The sequence below is a fragment of the Pelophylax lessonae genome, assembly GCF_965119305.1.
Source record: "Pelophylax lessonae genome assembly, chromosome: 6".
In the NCBI taxonomy this organism is placed as follows: domain Eukaryota; kingdom Metazoa; phylum Chordata; class Amphibia; order Anura; family Ranidae; genus Pelophylax; species Pelophylax lessonae.
In genome coordinates, this window is record NC_138773.1 from 16,590,985 (window position 1) to 16,610,802 (window position 19,818).

Consider the following 19,818-nt stretch of genomic DNA (forward strand, 5'->3'; position numbering starts at 1 on the left):
CTTACTTCAGTGCCCCTTCAAAATAGAGGTCTATATGGTGGATGGGGCTCTGAGTATCCCTTTCCTTTCCCACTTGAGTTATGCATAGTGGTCGTATGGGTCTTTTGAGACAAAATAGGATTTTGATTTTCAGACACTTTTCCTAGTTAGCTTAGTAGTCCGTTACTTCACGTGGAATGCATGGTGTCAGGTTTCCACTCGGAAAAAAGTCCTTCCTGTCGAGGTGGTGGTGTAGAACATTCTGGGTGAGGTTGGGAAGATTCAGGTTCTTGAGAAGGACAGGTGGCGGCCGGGAGCCTGGGCAAAGGCGTGGAGGAATGTCAGGTCCCCGTAGCTGCTGTCTGTCAGTCTCAGCTTTTCTTTCTGTCCTTTTCACACCCCCTAGATTTTTATAAGATCCGATTTTTCTGGCTGCATGCATGGATTCAATGTGTAGTCTTTTCTTACCCTGAGGGGGTGTTTTAGGTGGAGGTTAGGGCTTTGTAGTGTGGTGGGTTATTGTTATAATAATAATAATAACAAACGTCTTGGTTTGTATATTTGCTTCAGTATTTTTTTTTTACTGGAAAAAAAATGCCAGTTTGTTTGCTATGCTTCAGTAAGCTATTTTTGGTTGTTTGTGTGTATAATTGTATTTATTTTGTATATATGCAAAAAAAAAAGATTATGGTATGTTGTATATTTGTAAGATTTTTAATAAACACATTTTTTTTAGTCCGTCTTTGCAATTCACACACAGGGCCACAGGGTGTATCCTTACTTTCTGTTTTAGATATTCACGCTCCAGCATCCCACCTCTAGCTCTAACCTGCTCATTACATAATTGACCCGCATCATCACTATAATAATCAGGGCTTTTTTTCAGCAGGAACGCGGGGGGAACGCAGTTCCGGCACCTCCAGCACTGAATGTATGTAATAGCAAAGGGTGCTGGGGTGTGCTGGAAAATCCATCCATGCTGGCTTCTGGGAGATCTCTTGTCACTGATGGGGATCTGTTTTTGGGCAAGGGTCTATTGTTGCTGGTGGGGGATATATGGATCTTCTATTGAGGAAGAGGTCTATTGGTGCTGGCTACTGGCAGATCTATTGTTGCTGCAGTGGGGTATATTATTGCTAGAGGAATCTTTTTTTGCCGGGGTTGATATTTAGCTGTGGGTGGTCCATTGTTGCTGTGTGTGGAGTCTATTGTTGTGTAGGGGAACTATTTTTGCTGGGGGTGAATCTATTGTTGCTTAGGGGGATCTATTGTTGTTGGGGTGAGGTCCATTGTTGCTGGGGGTGTCTATTGTTGTGTTAGGGATCTATTGTTTGCTTGGGGGATTTATTGTTACTGCTTTTCTTGTTACTAGACCAGTACAAATTCCGTATAAATTATTTAGTACCCCAAAATGATACTTGGTGCAGTACTGGGAGGTGGGTAGGGGGTAGAACCAAGGAACGGTGCTCGAAGGTGGGTGGGGGTAGAGACGGGGGGGGGGTGGTATCAGAAGGGGGGAGTTCCTGCACCTATTCTCTAAGAAAAAAAGCCCTGATAATAAATAACTGTCCAATTTGCAGGCAGGTGACCATAGAAGTTGTACTGCTGAAGCCAGGAACAGAGGAGTTTTTTAGAGATATAAAAACTAAGATACATATGTTGCCATCATCCCTATGATAAATTCAAGAAAGGAGTTTGGTTCCTCAAGCCAAAAAAAAGAAAAGTGGGATTTTATAGGCAAAAGTAATTGTTTCAATTTTATTAAAAGATTTACATATAAATGTAGCAAAATTTATATGTAAATCTTTTAATAAAATTGAAACAATTACTTTTGCCTATAAAATCCCACTTTTCTTTTTTTTGGCTTGAGGAACCAAACTCCTTTCTTGAAGGAACAGAGGAGTTGCCTTTCTGGCTGTGCAGTGTGGCAGGGATTAATAAACCACAAGATTATCCAAACAGATTCTGCATTCAGCAGTTTGCTTAAAATCCCCAAATTTAAAGTAAAGAAATGTATGTTGACAATCAATACTCACAGCTGAGCAGTCATTGCCGGAAGAGTCACACAAGCCAACCTTACAGTGCAAATAAATTTGATTGAAGCCTCCCAAAAATGAAAACAGTTGAAGGGAAAAACGACCTTTTAGGGACACTCCATTTTCCAGAACGGAGATGGTTGGATCTTTCTTGTTGGGGCATCTAAAGAAGTTATCAAACTAAGATTAGAATGTTTTCACCAAAATTCAGTCATCTGCATTCATGAATACTTTATTTCTCGCAGCAGTTTTTCTGATCTGCTTATGTGTTTTCTGAGTTGTTATCCACCATTTTTTGATCAAAAAAAGATATTCTGCATTATGTAGCACTGCCCCCTAGAGGACTGCTGAGAATTGCACTTTCTGGATTCCCCGGGGTTACCCTTAGCAACTGATAGCAGATAATTAGCATTGAAAGTCCTTGGCTCAGTTAATAATCAATACAGGGGACGTTGGTTTTTTTTTTGTATTTTATTTAGAACTGGGATGAGTGGGATACTCCAACTATGAACTATGCACAATTCTGAGGACAACTAGCTGCAGTGTGCGGCAAGGCCGCTGCTTCACTTTGTCACTGAAGGAAAGATAGAAAGTATGATCCTGTTTAACCTCTTCCGGACCGCCCGCCGCCTTTTTCCTGAGGCAGGGCGGCCCTCCTGCGCAAACCGACGTAGACCTACGTTGGTCGTGAGCCTGCAGCTAGGGGGATCCCTCCCTCCCCCACTCGGCAGCAGGGAAGCCGATGCACCGGGGAAGGCGGCTCCGATTGTCACCTGACACCCGCAATACATGGAATATACAGTGCTTTGCGAAAGTATTCGGCGCCCTTGAACTTTGCGACCTTTTGCCACATTTCAGGTATCAAACATAAAGATATAAAACTGGAATTTTTTTGTGAAGAATCAACAACAAGTGGGACACAATCATGAAGTGGAACGAAACTTATTGGATATTTCAAACTTTTTTTTAACAAATAAAAAACTGAATAATTGGGCATGCAAAATTATTCAGCCCCCTTAAGTTAATACTTTGTAGCGCCACCTTTTGCTGCCATTACAGCTGCAAGTCGCTTGGGGTATGTCTCTATCAGTTTTGCACATCGAGAGACTGAAATTTTTGCCCATTCCTCCTTGCAAAACAGCTCGAGCTCAGTGAGGTTGGATGGAGAGCGTTTGTGAACAGCAGTTTTCAGTTCTTTCCACAGATTCTCGATTGGATTCAGGTCTGGACTTTGACTTGGCCATTCTAAAACCTGGATATGTTTATTTGTGAACAATTCCATTGTAGATTTTGCTTTATGTTTTGGATCATTGTCTTGTTGGAAGACAAATCTCCGTCCCAGTCTCAGGTCTTTTGCAGACTCCATCAGGTTTTCTTCCAGAATGGTCCTGTATTTGGCTCCATCCATCTTCCCATCAATTTTAACCATCTTCCCTGTCCCTGCTGAAGAAAAGCAGGCCCAAACCATGATGCTGCCACCACCATGTGTGACAGTGGGGATGGTGTGTTCAGGGTGATGAGCTGTGTTGCTTTTACGTCAAACATAACGTTTTCCATTGTTGCCAAAAAGTTTGATTTTGGTTTCATCTGACCAGAGCACCTTCTTCCACATGTTTGGTGTCTCCCAGGTGGCTTGTGGCAAACTTTAAACGACACTTTTTATGGATATCTTTAAGAAATGGCTTTCTTCTTGCCACTCTTCCATAAAGGCCAGATTTGTGCGGTATACGACTGATTGTTGTCCTATGGACAGAGTCTCCCACCTCAGCTGTAGATCTCTGCAGTTCATCCAGAGTGATCATGGGCCTCTTGGCTGCATCTCTGATCAGTCTTCTCCTTGTATGAGCTGAAAGTTTAGAGGGACGGCCAGGTCTTCGTAGATTTGCAGTGGTCTGATACTCCTTCCATTTCAATATTATAACTTGCACAGTGCTCCTTGGGATATTTAAAGCTTGGAAAATCTTTTTGTATCCAAATCCGGCTTTAACCTTCTCCACAACAGTATCTCGGACCTGCCTGGTGTGTTCCTTGTTCTTCATGATGCTCTCTGCGCTTTAAACGGACCTCTGAGACTATCACAGTGCAGGTGCATTTATACGGAGACTTGATTACACACAGGTGGATTCTATTTATCATCATTAGTCATTTAGGTCAACATTGGATCATTCAGAGATCCTCACTGAACTTCTGGAGAGAGTTTGCTGCACTGAAAGTAAAGGGGCTGAATAATTTTGCACGCCCAATTTTTCAGTTTTTTATTTGTTAACAAAGTTTGAAATATCCAATAAATTTCATTCAACTTCATGATTGTGTCCCACTTGTTGTTGATTCTTCACAAAAAAATTACATTTTTATATCTTTATGTTTGAAGCCTGAAATGTGGCAAAAGGTCGAAAAGTTCAAGGGGGCCGAATACTTTCGCAAGGCACTGTGTGTGTATATATATATATATATATATATATATATATATATATATATATATATATATATATAATCTTTTTTTTTTTTTTTAACCTATTGTAGACTGTGGTCTATTTTATTTTTTTGTAATCATATTACATGTGCTCATGCTCTATGATTAGGATGCATGCTATAATGAAAAAAATAATGAAACAAATAAAACAAAACACTCATATCAATATCCAAAATATATTTTGGGTCTTTTTTCCTTTATTGAGTGTGTTATATATATATATATATATATATATATATATATAATGTTTTAAAAAAGCCCACTGATTCAGACATTTTTCTCCTGTAGGCAAAATTCTTACAAAAAAAAATCAGACAATTTTTCTTAGCGAAGCAAAGTTTCCTATGCCACAAGGTGAATTTAGAGGTCAGTTCTAGCAAAAATTTGTTGAAGTTCCAGTAATAATTTCATCAGTGACGGCTGGTGCTCGGTAATTTGGGGGGGGGGGTTGGGCAAACCAATGCACCCCCCCCCGATGCCCGGCATGTAGATTAGGGGGCCGGACGCATGGATAGGGGCGGTGCGCCCCTAATGGTTGGGCCGCCACTGAATTTCACAATGAAATCAAGATTGCCAACCCTTCACACCTACACTCCACTGTTCCTCCACTGTCATTCTTAACTTTATACAAAGTAACTCTGTGGATTCTTATTGTATATGTGAAGTCAAGGGCAGGGAGTATGTCACTAATAAAATGACGGAAATCCTGTGACCCTCTTCCCTCATCTATATCTAAGGATTATGGGTTTTCCTTGGTTTATATCCATTCCTGACATAGAATATTCATATTTTCCTCGTAGATCTGACTGGGTCTTCTGTGTTAAATTGGCAAAGCAGAGAAAATGATAAAATTGCAAAGCTTGTTATAGTTTGTACAGAATATTATACAGTACAGTGCATGTATTCAACTTACTGGTCTTTTATGATGTAATATCTGGGGCCGTAGGTGTTGTCAGCTGTTGGAGTGGCGTAACAGTTTTGCATGATTAAAACAAACTGAGATGAGCCTGTAGCTCTGGTTACAATGACACCAACATATAGGATGGAGGAGGAGTCCAACCACACCTCAGTGTCTGTATATGGAGTGGTGAAGCCTGAATCTTGGAATAGACCCATCGTTATTGCAAAATTTGCTGTTCCAGCTACATTGATAGTAGCCAAGCTATAACAGAACACAGTCATTATCAAAACAGGTATAAGCATAAATTTTAAGGAAATGATGTGTTATTTTTGGTATTAGATAGAGATAGAATTGTTTCTAGAGGCATTTTATAGTGCCACACCCTAATTATAGTTTATAGTTTCCAAAGGACTATAGAGGGTAACCCCCCCCCCCAATTATGGCGGGATTTTTTTAATATTTATAAATCTTTATTTGGTTTTCTGTATGATACAAAGCGTACAATAAACATGTGATTGAGATCGGGCAGTTGTGGTGACATATACATTGCTAATTTGTAAGCCAAGATGACAAAGGTAGCAAGAGTTTCTCAACCTCTCCTAAAGTATCTGTGCGTAGAGAAAGTTTTGTTTCGTAATTATAGGTAAAGTTGACAGACGCAACTACATCGGATTAGTCAGGAGTAGTGATCGATCAATATAATTTTTTTAATGCCGATACCGATATTTTGGTCATCGGATATCGGCCGATATTTTCAGACATGTAAAAAAAACTTTTTTTTTCTAAAGGTACTCCTTGTGGAGGGATCGGGGGGTCTAAAAGACCCCAAACCCCTTCTCGGGCACTGAAAAGCATTCAAAACGCCAAGTTTTGTCAGCTTTTTTTATTTGGCGCTGATGTGATGTCATGACTTTTTACATGGAGACCGGTGCATGCGCACTTGCGGCAGGGATTCCGGCTTTCATGGGGACACATCTTCTTGCTACAGCGGGTCTTCTCTTCGGCAGTGGCGGAGGTATAATGCCCGGGTCTCCCGGTGGGACGGGAGACCCGGGTGAGCCATGGAAGGTGGTGGGAGGGGGGGGACGTCCACTCCCGCTCCTTGTAATGACAGCCGAGCGGCTTCTCAGCAGCATCAGTTGTCATTACAAGTCAGCCGACCATCAGCTATGGACACCGGTACCGGGGTGATGCCTCTAGCTGCAGGCATCACCCCAGGACATGCGCTTTCCCTAAATATTGGCAATATCGGTAACCTCAGGGGCGAATTCCGATATATCGGGGGAAAGTGCATATCCGTCCTCGATACATCGGTGTTGCCGATAATCGGTCAATCTCTACTTAGGAGCTAAGCATTTTTTCCAGTGTATGGTTATTGCCAATTTGGATGTTATCAGTATGTGGGTGACTACTAGACAATAGGGGAGTGGAAAGTTTCCAATGTCTAGATGGAGTAGTGCTAGGGCTGGGTTAGGTTGCGTTAGAATGCCTGTAATAAAGGAAATTAGACTAAATACCTGGTTCCAAAAGCTTGTCAGATTTTTCCACAGGATGTGGTATAGGTTACCCACTTGTCCGTAGTTACGCCAGCACATAGGTGATTGGGAAGGATACAATTGGGCTAGTTTGAATGGTGTGAGATACCATTGAGAAATTATTTTTTGAGAGATCTCCCAATGGTTTATGCATTGTGATATATTATAAGTACATTTAAATGATTGAAACTATTGTTCTGTTGTGAATTTTTTTTGAGTTCTTCTTCCCATTTCAACATAGGATTGGTTTTGCCAAATGTAGTTTTGCATTGTAGGGTATGTATAGAAGGGATATACCTTTGGGAGTGGATGTTGGAGAGGTGCAATAGTTGAGTAAGGATTTTGGGTGATGAAATAGGATGCTTCCCCATAAATTTATCTTATAAATGTATTTATTTAATATAATCTGGATGTATGATTATAGTTCAGAAGACGGTATATCGTATTGGTTTGACATTGTGGAGAAAGGCTTAATTTGTCCATTCTCCACAATATCATCTACCCATTGTATGTTACAGTCACTCCACCTCTGAACAGACATATATGGGATAAGGGTTTCCAGCACTTTAAGTGGTAGACGTAGTTGTTGGTAGTTCGAGGGGTTTACCAAAGTGATCCTTCTGAGCTCTCCATGCTGTAATAAAGGTTTGTGCCGTAATTGGTAACTTACTTCATTGTAGCGGTTTCCAACAATCAGTCATAAGCAATATAGGAAGATTTTGGACCTTCCTTACTGCTGTTTTTAGTTGGACCCAACATGTTTCAGATTAAACCATTGTTTGATGTGTGACAGTTGTGCTGCTAGAAAATAATCTTTCAGGTCAACCATACTAAATCCATCTACTTTTCTGTGTTTAATATTGTGGGTCCATGAACATCTGGGGTGTTTGTGTTGCCAGATATATTTTTTTGAGAAGGTTTGTAAGAGCTGCTAAGTAAGAGGAAGGGAGCGGGATGGATAGACTACGGAATACATATAGCATCTGTTAAAGATGGAGGGAGATAAGGGGCAGCTCTGATGTCTACCATTGGAAATGTGGAGGGGCTTGGAGAGCAGGCCAGATGTGAACACTTGGGCTGATGGGTTTGAGTATAACGCATTTCCGGTACGGCAGAGCCACCTGACGTCACTTCCTGGAACTGTGGAACGCATGCGTGCACATTCCCGGAAGCCACCGCTGTAATACGGCGTACAGCTTCGTTTTTCCCTAGAAGGCATTATCATCTACTACCTTTTGCCCTGGCTGCCTGTGCCTGCCATAACAGCGCCTGCCTGGCCTGCCAGTGCCACCACAGTGCCCTGCCATCCTTCCTGCCACCACAGCGCCCTGGCCCCTGCCACAAGAACAGCACAGCACATTAGTATTTCACCATGAGGAGTGTTTTGTTCTCCACATGACCTGATAACCTGTGAGAGGGGCGCTGGACCTACCGATAAGTGGGAAGCTGAGAGGTCTCTCCCTGACATCTACTACATTTTGAATTCTGCTGTCTATGATCCCTGTGATAAGGATCATAGAGTTTTTGTAAGAGGCTGATTAACCCCTTATGGTGGCAGCTTTTCTTCACACGGTTTCCAGCATTAAAGAGGCATACGGTTTTCATTTGGGAATTGAGCACCATCTCTGTGGAGTTCTTTTCTCTGGAATGATTTATTTACTTTGATTTTATGTAATATGGACTCATTAGTTATCTTCTGAAGGACATTAGCGCTACACTATTATTCTTATTATAATGCCATTATGGCTGATAATATTGGCCCCTGGAATCCAAATTTCTTTAGCACGATTGACATATAGTGCCAATGTACTCTGTCATTCTGAAAGAAGCAGAGAAGATTTTTCAGCGTAGTTGATTAGGTTCAATATTCTTCTGGTTGCATCGGACGCTTGTCTGTTATGCATGAAGCCCATTTGGTCCAAATTGATACAGCATGATTGTTGCTAAGCGTCTAGGGAGGACATTCACATACATTTTGATATCTGTGTTAAGTAAAGATATTAGGTGGAAATTCGCTGGGGAGATTGGGATTTTACCCAGTTTAGGAAGAGTAATTATATGTGCCTTAAGCATTTCCATTGGGAAAGAAGAAGAGAAAAGACCGGGCGCCGATCTAAGTGTAGCAATAAAACATTTAATAGTAATAGCAAGAGTACTACTCACAGGAGTACGTTAAAAACAGGCATCTCAATAGTGGGTATGCAGAGTTCGTCCGGGGGGGGTCCTCCAGAAGTCCTGTTGGAACTGGTGCTGCGAGGGATAAGCTGCGGTCTCCTGGGGCGGGACGCGCTGATCTCTCTGTGTTGTTCCGGCAGCGTGGGTCCGTAGGATGGAGGCCGTTCAAGCTCGCAGAGTCGACCAGGAAGTGACACCACGGCCCTCCATCCTACGGACCCACGCTGCCGGATCAACACAGAGATCAGCGCGTCCCGCCCCAGGAGACCGCAGCTTATCCCTCGCAGCACCAGTTCCAACAGGACTTCTGGAGGACCCCCCGGACGAACTCTGCATACCCACTATTGAGATGCCTGTTTTTAACGTACTCCTGTGAGTAGTACTCTTGCTATTACTATTAAATGTTTTATTGCTACACTTAGATCGGCGCCCGGTCTTTTCTCTTCTTGTTTTGGATCATACAGGGTTACTTCACCCTTCACTGGAGGCAGCCATCGAAGTGTTTAGCAAGCCACACCGGACTTTTTGTATCCGAAGCCCACCTTGCCATACCTTGCTATATGCATAGAAACTGTTTACAGTTCTGACCATCTGATTGCGCCAATCTCTCCTCTCCTCCATTGGGAAAGAAGCAGAGGATGAATTTTCCAGGAACATATTCAGGAGATACAGGGATTAAAGAGTTTTGAATTTTTTTAAAGTATTCATTAGTAAAGCCATCTGGGCTAGGGGATTTATCATTGGGCAGACCCATATGGAAGAAAAATGTATTTCCAATATATTTAGGGAAAAAATATTTAGAAATATATTGAATATGGCCAAAATTGTTGCATTTCAAATATATTTCCTATATATTTGGGAAAAAGAAAAAATATTTAAAATACATTTTTAATATATTTTTCTTTCATGTGGGGCGCATCTATGGTTTAGTTATTTAATCAATATTGAATTCAGAATTACGATATTCCAGTTTGGAATCTGACAGTTTGGAAAGGAAATGTTTTGTAGGAATGTACAGATATTATGTTCATTGGGCTGTATGGTGGAGGGGTCGTTTTTTAAATTGTATAGGGCTTCATAGTAGTCCGTAAAGGCATCTGCAATAGACTGAGGTTGAAGGAGTTTTTGGTTGCTGAGGGGGTGGAAGATATGGGGGATTTTAGATTTAACTCTGCAAGCTTTCCATTTGGATGCAAGCAATTTCCCGGCTTTGTTGTGTTGGGGATAATATTCGATTTTAAGGGATCGCATATAATTGTCATGGTCTTGGACCAGGAGATTTCTTAAATCTGTGCAGAGTCTAAGGAGTTGGTTGGAAGTTGGTGGAGTGGGGTCCAATTTGTTTGGGGCCTCTAATAGGTGTGTAGATATCTAAGGATAATGTTGAGAGAAGTTTGGTGTAGTTTTTTTTTGTTTTTCAATAAGTTGTATCAGGGTGCCCCTCCTGTATGCCTTATGGGAATTCCACAGGGTTGTGGCTGACACGTTGGGCGTATCGTTGGTGGGGAGAAAGGATTGCGCGTGTTGGGTCATTTGGGTCGAGAATGTAGGAGACTGGATCACAGCATTATTACAACTCTAAGTAAAGGGTCTATTAGGAGGATGGCCTGTTTGTAGTGTAACAGTGATCGCTGCATGATCTGACCAGGTGATGTCATGTATCACCGAGTAAGATGTTTTGAAGCAGCCACTTATCCACCACAAACAACTCAATCCTAGAGTAGGAATTGTGTCTGGCTGAGAAAAATGTATAATCCATCTCATTTACATGTAAGCACCTCCATACATCATACAATTCTTCACTGTAGAGCAAGCCGTTTAGGGATGTCCTCTGGTCAGTGAAAGAGTCGAGGGAAGGGTCCGGTACCACAATAAAATCTTCGCAAATGATTTCCCTTTTGCACCTTAGAGATTTGTTTAAACAGTTTATGAAAGAATCTCAACTGGTGCGAATTGGGAGTATAAATGGATACAAAGGTAGTCAACCTATTTTCAATAGTGCATATGAAATAAGAAATCTACCCTCAGGATCCAAGATGGAGTCATGTAGGGAGAAGGCCACAGTGTCTCTGATCACCAGTAGAATGCCTCTCTTCTTGGTGGATGTTGTTGAAAAGAAGAAGTGTGGAAAGTTTGGATGTTTACAAATTGGGAGTGCATCCTTTAGGAAATGGGTCTCTCGGACAGCAATAATGTCCGCTTTGTGCTTTTGGGCCTCTTTCCACATAGATCTTCTTTTAGCTGGATGGTTGAGTCCATGAGCATTCAGGGATAATGTGTTAAGTCCCATCTGTGGGGGAGAGTCTGTTTAGATGTGAAGATAGTAGGTGCATATTATACGGAGAACAGTAACTGAAGCAAGCTGCCTACTTGACTATCACTGTAGCATGGGTTAGGGAGCTAATGGAATGTAATTTTTTTTCGGTATTTCCAGGGTTGCATGCCAGTAGCAATTAGTGATAGGATGAGTTGAAGCTTTAGTGCTAAAGAACAAACTTGAAACAACAATGTGCCAAAAGGGAACTAAAGGAAACTTCAACTGGAGCAACATACCAGGATTACTCCTAAAGTGGAGTATAAAAACAGAAGCCCTTCTTGGGAGCTCAGAGAAGGATACACTGCAACAGTTACAGGGGGGGAACGAGTATGATGTTAGGTTCTCATAGGAAGGACCAGGGATTGCCCATGATGCAACACTTAAGTTGATACTTTAGGAGACTTCAGCGGTAGAGTATTTGCATTTCGGTGGAACCCTCGACCAGGTATGAGTTGAACTTAATCTGAGTGCTAAACCTGACGCTGGAGAAGTCGTCGGTATTATATCCCAACTCTTCAAAAGATTGATTCCTTCCTCTAGGGAGTGAATGTTTTTTGAAGATCCTTCATGCGTTATTATCAGGCTCGCTGGGTATTTCCACTTAAATGCAATGTTGTGATTACGTAGGTCTTCTGTTATTGTGTGGAGATTGTGGTGGCGTTGCATAGTAAATTGCGAAAGATCTGGGAAGATTTGGAGATGTCTAATTTTCTCTGGGAGTTGCTCAACTTTCCTGAATGTTTCTAATAGTTTGTCCTTGACCTGATAGAAATGAACCCGCAGGGGAACATCACAAGGTATGTCGGGGAGGAGAGGTGGAGGTTTTGGTATGCGGTGTACCTGATCTATGGTTGGATCTGCAGAGGTAAGGTTGGGCACCGCAATGAAAAAGGTATCTCTGATGTAGAGAGGTAGTTGAGATGGTGTCACTGATTCAGGTATACCCCTTACTTTAATGGTATTTCACCTTTACCTGTCTTCTAGGCCAGCTAGTTTGGATTTGATCCTGGATATATCTTCCGCAGGTGCTTTGTGTGCATTTACCATTGTGTTAAAGGATGTAGCATATTCAGACCTTTGTACTTCTATTTGGTGTGTTCTTTCTCCCAGGGCCTGTACCTCAGCTCTGCATTGTCGCAGGCCTGAGCACAGGTCTGCCTGTAGCGCTCTTAAGGTTATCAGCATCTCCTTAAGTGTGGTATCCGACATAGGCTGCCCAGTTGTAGGAAAAGAGGCTATAGGTTCTGCATGGGCAATGTAATTGAAATCACCCAGTTCTGTGTCAGCTGTAGTATCTGTATTGCCCATTCTAGGTTTTGACTTCACTGGGCTCCTCATTAAAGGGGAGATGTGCCCAGGAGGAGTAGTAGAGGTGATGTGGAACTGTGTGTTTGTTTCATGTGCAAGCACAGTACCTGCCACTAGAGGTCCCTCGGCGGAGGAAGCTGGAGAGGTATGGCCGCCATTTTGGTGTAGCTCGGCAGGCACTGTACCAGTTATATAAATTGTCGCCAAAATACACAAATCAAAAGAAAACCCCTTGGATGACTGATTATTAGTGGAATTGATTCCCTTGGACATCTTTTTTTGCAACCTCTAACAACAAAAGATAACTCTTGCTTTAAAGACAATAGGAGGTTGTGTATACAAGTATCAAACAAGAAGATGGTTTATTGGCTGTGGAATGAGCGTTAAAGAACGTGTTTGATCATAAAAATGCTCAAACTAAAGCCTTCTGGTTTTTACCGGCTCAAGAGTGTGAGCAGTGTGGTGGTCTTCCCTTACAGTGATCTGATACTAAGGTTTGTTGGGTGCCTCAAACCTGATGGTTGGGACTTTATGGGCAAGAGTAAATCAATTCTTATGGTAAAATAAACACTTTATTAACAATTTACAATATAATACAAAATAACAGGTAACATGGGTAACAACCCATTATATGAAAATTTCAGTGAAATGGGTGAAGACCCATTGTGTGAGAGGTGAATAAAGGTATAGAAGTTTGTGACAGGTGAAGAAAAGTGACTTTGGTCAGACTTTTTTTCTCTGTTGTTCCGTGGATTTGGAGCTATTTCCAGAAAAAGGTCTTTAATGTTATCCTACGCGTTTCGGCCAGGTATGACCTTTTTTCAAGGATTAGTCACCAATTCTATAAATGACAATGATGAGAATATTAATGCATAAACTCAATTTTAATATAATAAATAAATATTGATGTGTTACATACATCTTATTTTAAGTCTGTTCCATGCATATATAGTATGCCTTTTCAATCTAGAATACTGGAAAAGGCATACATATACGCATGGAGCGGACTTAAAATAAGATGTATGTAACATATCAATATTTATATATTATATTTAAATTAAAATTGAGTTTATGCATTAATATTCTCATCATTGTCATTCATAGAATTGGTGACTAATCCTTGAAAAAGGCCATACCTGGCCGAAACGCAGAGGATAACATTGCAATTCTTTGGCGCTCCTTTCTGTATTTCTATGGTTGGAGCTACTGTTGGGTGCCCATCGAGGGAAGCCTTGCTATGTGGGATTTGCCCACAGTTTGATGTTTTCTTTAATCTGAATACACATTCAAGTTTCCAGCACCTCTGAATATGTTGTTCTGGAGTCATTGTGCTCTAATCAGCCTGGATAGTACCAACATGTTTCACAGCTGTGACTATGAAGACCACGTTAAAAATAATTTGGCCCCATACAGCCTGCTCCTGATGAGGCCCTCCTCTGTGGCCCTAATGTGGCCCTGATGAGGCCCAATCCTACCTACAAAAGGGTGCATCAGAATAGCAGCACTGACTTTATCCACTTACACCCTAAAAATGAAAAGATGTCCCTCTTCTGCTCCCACCATTTGGGCCCCTCTGTTGCTCGGGTCCAGGTAAATGTCATTTAAGCCTTGGTAAGCAAGTAGGAGTGGGGGGTGTTATTTAGTAAAAGCTATTTATTAATTTAGGGAACAATAAATCTGCCCTGGGCCCCCCCTGTTTAGCTGATGGGGCCTGGGCCCAGTACATAAAGACTAGTTGTACTGCCTTGACGAATAGGGACATCACAGCTTTTTGACTTCCAGACCTTGGTCTGGTTTCAGGGAGGCACCTCTGACTTGGGGGGACAAAAGCCACATGGAGAAATGAATATGCGGAAATCAGTATTTATGACCAAAGCTTTACACCAGCACTAATTTGCTTGTCAGTCTACAGATTTCCAGGCTACGTCAGTTTTATAACAAACCAGGAGCACTACCCAAATGGATCTTGTATGTACTAATATGACAGGACCAGTTTACTCCAGCTCAAGGTTTAAAAACAAAATAATTTGTATTTTATGGTGTTTTCCAGAGATTCAAGGTTTGGTTGGCTCTGTGACTGGTGGGTAGAAGTAGAGCCTATTGTATAAAGCGTACTGGAATATGTTGATGCTATATAAACATAGGAAATATTTCTTTACAGGAATTGACACAATATCTGAATGCAGTTCAGCTCATTTGGACTACGTGCAACAAAGCAAAGTGAAAGTGACTCACGCCATGGAGGCTCCGTCAGCGGTTCGAAGGATGACTTCCATATTAGATGTATAGGAGCAGGTAAAGGTAATGGAATACTCATCTCCTGTAATTGCTCCATCAGATTTTGACTCTAGGTATACAGTATTTGTATATGTGATATCAGTTCCGTTGTCCTGAAAAATAACATTTACAGTAAAAAATTAAAGAATCATTTTGGGCAAACTCACTCTGGTAAAGCGCTTTACAACTTGAGGGTAGACAGTACAAATACAATACACTTTAATACAGTAGGAATCAGAGGGCCCTGCTCATTAGAGCTTACAATCTAAGAGGGACAGTCAAGAGATACAAGAGGTAATAACTGTGGGGGATGGGCTGATGGAGAAAATAAGAGTACAGTTGTTAGGTGGTTGCCAGATAGGTTTCTCTGAAGAGATGTGTTTTCAGGGATCGTCTGAAAGTAGACAAAGTTGGAAAGGTTAAAGGACCTTAACATGTATAGCTTGGAAGAAAGAAGAGACAGAGTGGATATGATAGAAACCTTTAAATACATAAAGGGAATCAACTCGGTAAAGGAGGAGAGCATATTCAAAAGAAGAAAAACTACCACAAGAGGACACAGTTTTAAATTAGAGGGGCAAAGGTTTAAAAGTAATATGAGGAAGTATTACTTTACTGAGAGAGTAGTGGATGCATGGAATAACCTTCCTGCAGAAGTGGTAGCTGCAAATACAGTGAAGGAGTTTAAGCATGCATGGGATAGGCATAATGCTATCCTTCATATAAGATAGGGCCAGGGACTATTCATAGGATTCATATATATTGGGCAGACTAGATGGGCCAAATGGTTCTTATCTGCCGACACATTCTATGTTTCTATGTTTCTATGAGATAGTCGGACAGATGGGGTAGAGCATTACAGAGGATGGGAGAAGCTCGGTAGAAGTCCTGGAGGCGAGCATGGGAAGAGGTGACAAGGGAGCTAGAGAGCAGGAGGTCCTGGGAGGAACGAAGAGTTGGTTGGTATTTTGAGACCAGATTAGTGATGTAGCTGGGCGCCAAGTTATGGATGGCTTTGTAAGTTATGGTTAGTAACTTGAATTTAATTTGTTGGTTGAGTGGCAGCCAATGGAGGGATTGGCAAAGAGGGGTAGCAGACACAGAGCGGTTTGCAAGGTGGATGAGCCTGGCAGCAGCGTTCATAATGGACTGAAGGGGGGATAGTCTTTTTAAAGGTAAGCCAATGAGAATGGAGTTGCAGTAATCGTATATTGTATGTTATTGTCATGTAATGTGTATCAAACTCCTTTTCTCTACAGCCTCGGTGTAGGCTTCAATGTTGGCCAAATGAGGCAGCAAAATTACATTTGTCAACATATTAAAAAGTGACCAATAATTGCTTACTGATCACTATCTGCTTGTCCCTGTTGAATCCTTTACCATGAAAATACTTTATCACCTGGATTGAGTCACCTTTTACTGCTTATTTGGGTTTCCGATTCTTCCAGAAAAGAAAACCATAACTACAGAGTACTGTCAGGGAAACCTTTTTTTAATTTGCACTAACATTTTCAGGACCGTTTTTTTGGGGTGTTTATTTCGTCTGCATACTGGAATATGGGGGTACACCCAAAAGCTTTGCAAGAAAACGTGAACGTTGGTACAAATAAAAAACAAAAAAAGATATCACAGACAGTAACCTGTTATCTTTTTTTTTGTAATTCCTTATTTCGTTCAAGAGAAAAGAAAAATCATACAATAATATATAAAGGCTGTCCCCGGGTTACAAACAAGATAGGGACTGCAGGTTTGTTCTTAAAGCGGAGTTCCACCCTAAAATTAAACTTGCCTCCATATTCATGCCCGGGTTCACCTGAAAAACAAATGGATAATCGCAATTTTTTTTTTTTTTACTTACCTGGTTTAGAAGAAAATATACTTATCTTACTTCCTCTTCCTCCCCTCGGCGGCCACGGCGAGTCGTCACTTCCTGGCTTGCAATGATTCCTGGGAGCCGAACGTCATCACTCCCAGGAATCAATGCGCCTGCACCGGCCCCGACGTCAGTTCCGGTGCAAGCGCCGTCATACCTTGCTAAACAGCTTCTGGGCATGCCCAGAAGCTGTGCAGGGATGACGCTGCGGCACCGGAAGTGACGGCGGGGCCGGTGCAGTGCATCGTGGGACCAAAGAAGACGGAAGAGGACGCAGAAGAGGATCGCGCTGGCTTCAAGCTGCCCACACCTGAGATGGCAGCGCTGGCCAATACTTTTTCAAGGTAAGTATTTCTTCTAAAAGGTAAGTGCGACCCGGGACAGATCAGAGGCTAGCCATTGTGGAATGTACTAGCCCTCACTGTCTCGGGGGTATTTTTATTAAAAAAAGCTTTTCCAGGGTGGAACTCCGCTTTAAGTCAAATTTGTTTGTATGTCAGAATAGGTAAATTTTTTAAGTTTAGCTCCAGCCAAAAGAATAATTTTTAAGTTTTTTGGACAGCATGGGGAAACATTAACACCCCTGTTCCATGTGTTTTGCTGTCTGTTCCCCTGTTTAGAAGATGTCACCTCACTTTCTGTCCCTATGACAAATGGATTTTGAAAATGTTGGGTTGTTGTGAAAAAAAAAGGATTGGTGATAAAGCTTCAGTGGAGACACCTTTTTCCCATGAGAACTCTTGCAGGAGTGAATTTCCCTTCCTAGGGCTAGATTTCTCCTCAATTCCTGTTGTCTTTCTCTGTTTGTAAGTAGGGGTCATTTGTAAGTCAGGATGTTTGTAACTCAGGGACCCGCCTGTATTACATTTTGCCATGTGGATTGTCAGGACCATAAATCAGATTGAGACAGGAAATGCAGTAAAAATCATACCTTTTAATGTAACAGTAAAAATAGTACACATCAGGAACGTAGTCAAAACATGGGCCAGGGTTTGGAAGCCAAAATGGCTAATCTGACGAGCCAGTAATCAGGGAGCCAGGGATCAGCATATTTGGAAGGATCAGGAACCAGAAGGAACGTCAGCCAAGCAAAGTCTTTAACAGGAACTCTGCAGAAACACTCAAGATATTTTGTCCAAGGCAAAGGCACAAAAGGAATGAAAAGAAGTTTAACTAGCCAGAAGGGGCTGTCTGTAGGCTGAACTAACGGGCAGGTAATGATAACCAGGGGAGCCACTGTGGAAATAATGAGTGCTGACAACCATCCGACAGCTGAGCAGCCTGAGCACTGAAAAGAGAGCTGCTAAGAGCCCAGCTCTGACAATACCCCCTCCTCAATGACCCCTCCCCCTCGGAGGGGCACCAGGTTTGAGGAGAAAATTTATATGGAAAGTACGGAAGAGGGCAGGAGCATGTACGTCCAAGGATGAGACCCAAGAGCGTTCCTCCAGACCGTAACTTCTCTAATGAATAAGGCACTGTATGTGTCCACAAAACCTACGGAAGTCAATGATAGATTGTATCTCATACTCCTGCAGGTTGTCAACCTGAACTGGGTAAGGACGTGGTACTGAGGTGGTAAAGCGGTTGCACACCATAGGTTTTAATAAGGAAACATGGAATACTGTACATTAGAAATATGCATGCTGGAAGGAATTAAACCTCAGGCAATGAGAAGAGTGAAGGCATGCACATGACCTTAATCATTTTCTGAAAACCTGTTTTACTGCATTGTGATAAGACATTCTTCAGATATATAAATGAAAAAAGGAAATTAAAACAAGGAATAACTAAATTAAAAACAAAGGACGGAAGGTACGTAGAAGAGAATAAAGGGCTAGCCGACTGCCTTAATGAATACTTCTGTTCAGTTTTTACAGAAGAAAAAGAAGGAGAAGGACCTCCACTCAAAAGGATGACTAATGAATCATTTGATGCATGTGTCTTTACAGAGGAAGACGTTCTAAGATTGCTGTCTAAAGTGAAGACAAATAAGTCACAGGGTCCTGATGAGATACACCCAAAATTATTAAAAGAGCTTAGTGGTGAGCTGGCAAAACCATTAACAGATTTATTTAACCAATCATTAGTAACAGGAGTCGTCCCGGAAGATTGGAAATTGGCAAATGTCGTGCCCATTCACAAGAAAGGTAGTAGGGAGGAATCGAGCAACTATAGACCAGTGAGTCTGACATCAATAGTAGGCAAATTAATGGAAACCCTATTAAAGGATAGGATTGTGGAACATCTTAAATCCCATGGATTGCAAGATGAAAAACAACATGGGTTTGCTTCAGGGAGATCATGTCAAACAAATCTTATAGATTTTTTTGACTGGGTGACTAAAATAATAGACGGTGGAGGTGCAGTAGACATTGCATATCTAGATTTTAGTAAGGCTTTTGACACTGTCCCACATAGAAGACTTATCAATAAACTGCAGTCATTGAGCATGGACTCCCATATTGTTGAGTGGATTAGGCAGTGGCTGAGTGACAGACAACAGAGGGTTGTAGTCAATGGAGAACATTCAGAACAAGGTCATGTTACCAGTGGGGTACCTCAGGGATCTGTACTGGGACCAATTTTGTTTAATATCTTAAGTGATATTGCAAAAGGCCTCGATGGTAAGGTTTGTCTTTTTGCTGATGACACAAAGATATGTAACAGAGTTGATGTTCCTGGAGGGAAACGCCAAATGGAAAAGGATTTAGGAAAACTAGAAGAATGGTCAGAACTCTGGCAACTGAAATTTAATGTGGATAAGTGCAAGATAATGCACCTGGGGCGTAAAAACCCAAGGGCAGAATATAGAATATTTGACACAGTCCTGACCTCAGTATCTGAGGAAAGGGATTTAGGAGTAATTATTTCAGAAGACTTAAAGGTGGGAAGACAATGTAATAGAGCAGCACGAAATGCCAGCAGAATGCTTGGATGTATA

At 41.6% G+C, this 19,818-nt stretch overlaps 1 protein-coding gene across 1 annotated transcript in view; it reads right to left on the reverse strand.

The window, feature by feature from the left end:
- Window positions 1-19,818, reverse strand: part of LOC309558456 (uromodulin-like) — a gene marked incomplete at its 3' end in the record, with an annotated part of 410,722 nt that overhangs the window by 14,280 nt on the left and 376,624 nt on the right. Inside the window, exons 12-14 of the mRNA XM_082261528.1 lie at window positions 14,960-15,114; window positions 5,402-5,650; window positions 2,016-2,178 (exon numbers count right to left, since the gene is read on the reverse strand). Coding sequence (XP_082117654.1) covers window positions 2,016-2,178; window positions 5,402-5,650; window positions 14,960-15,114 — 567 coding nt within the window. The remainder of the gene's footprint in view (window positions 1-2,015; window positions 2,179-5,401; window positions 5,651-14,959; window positions 15,115-19,818) is intronic.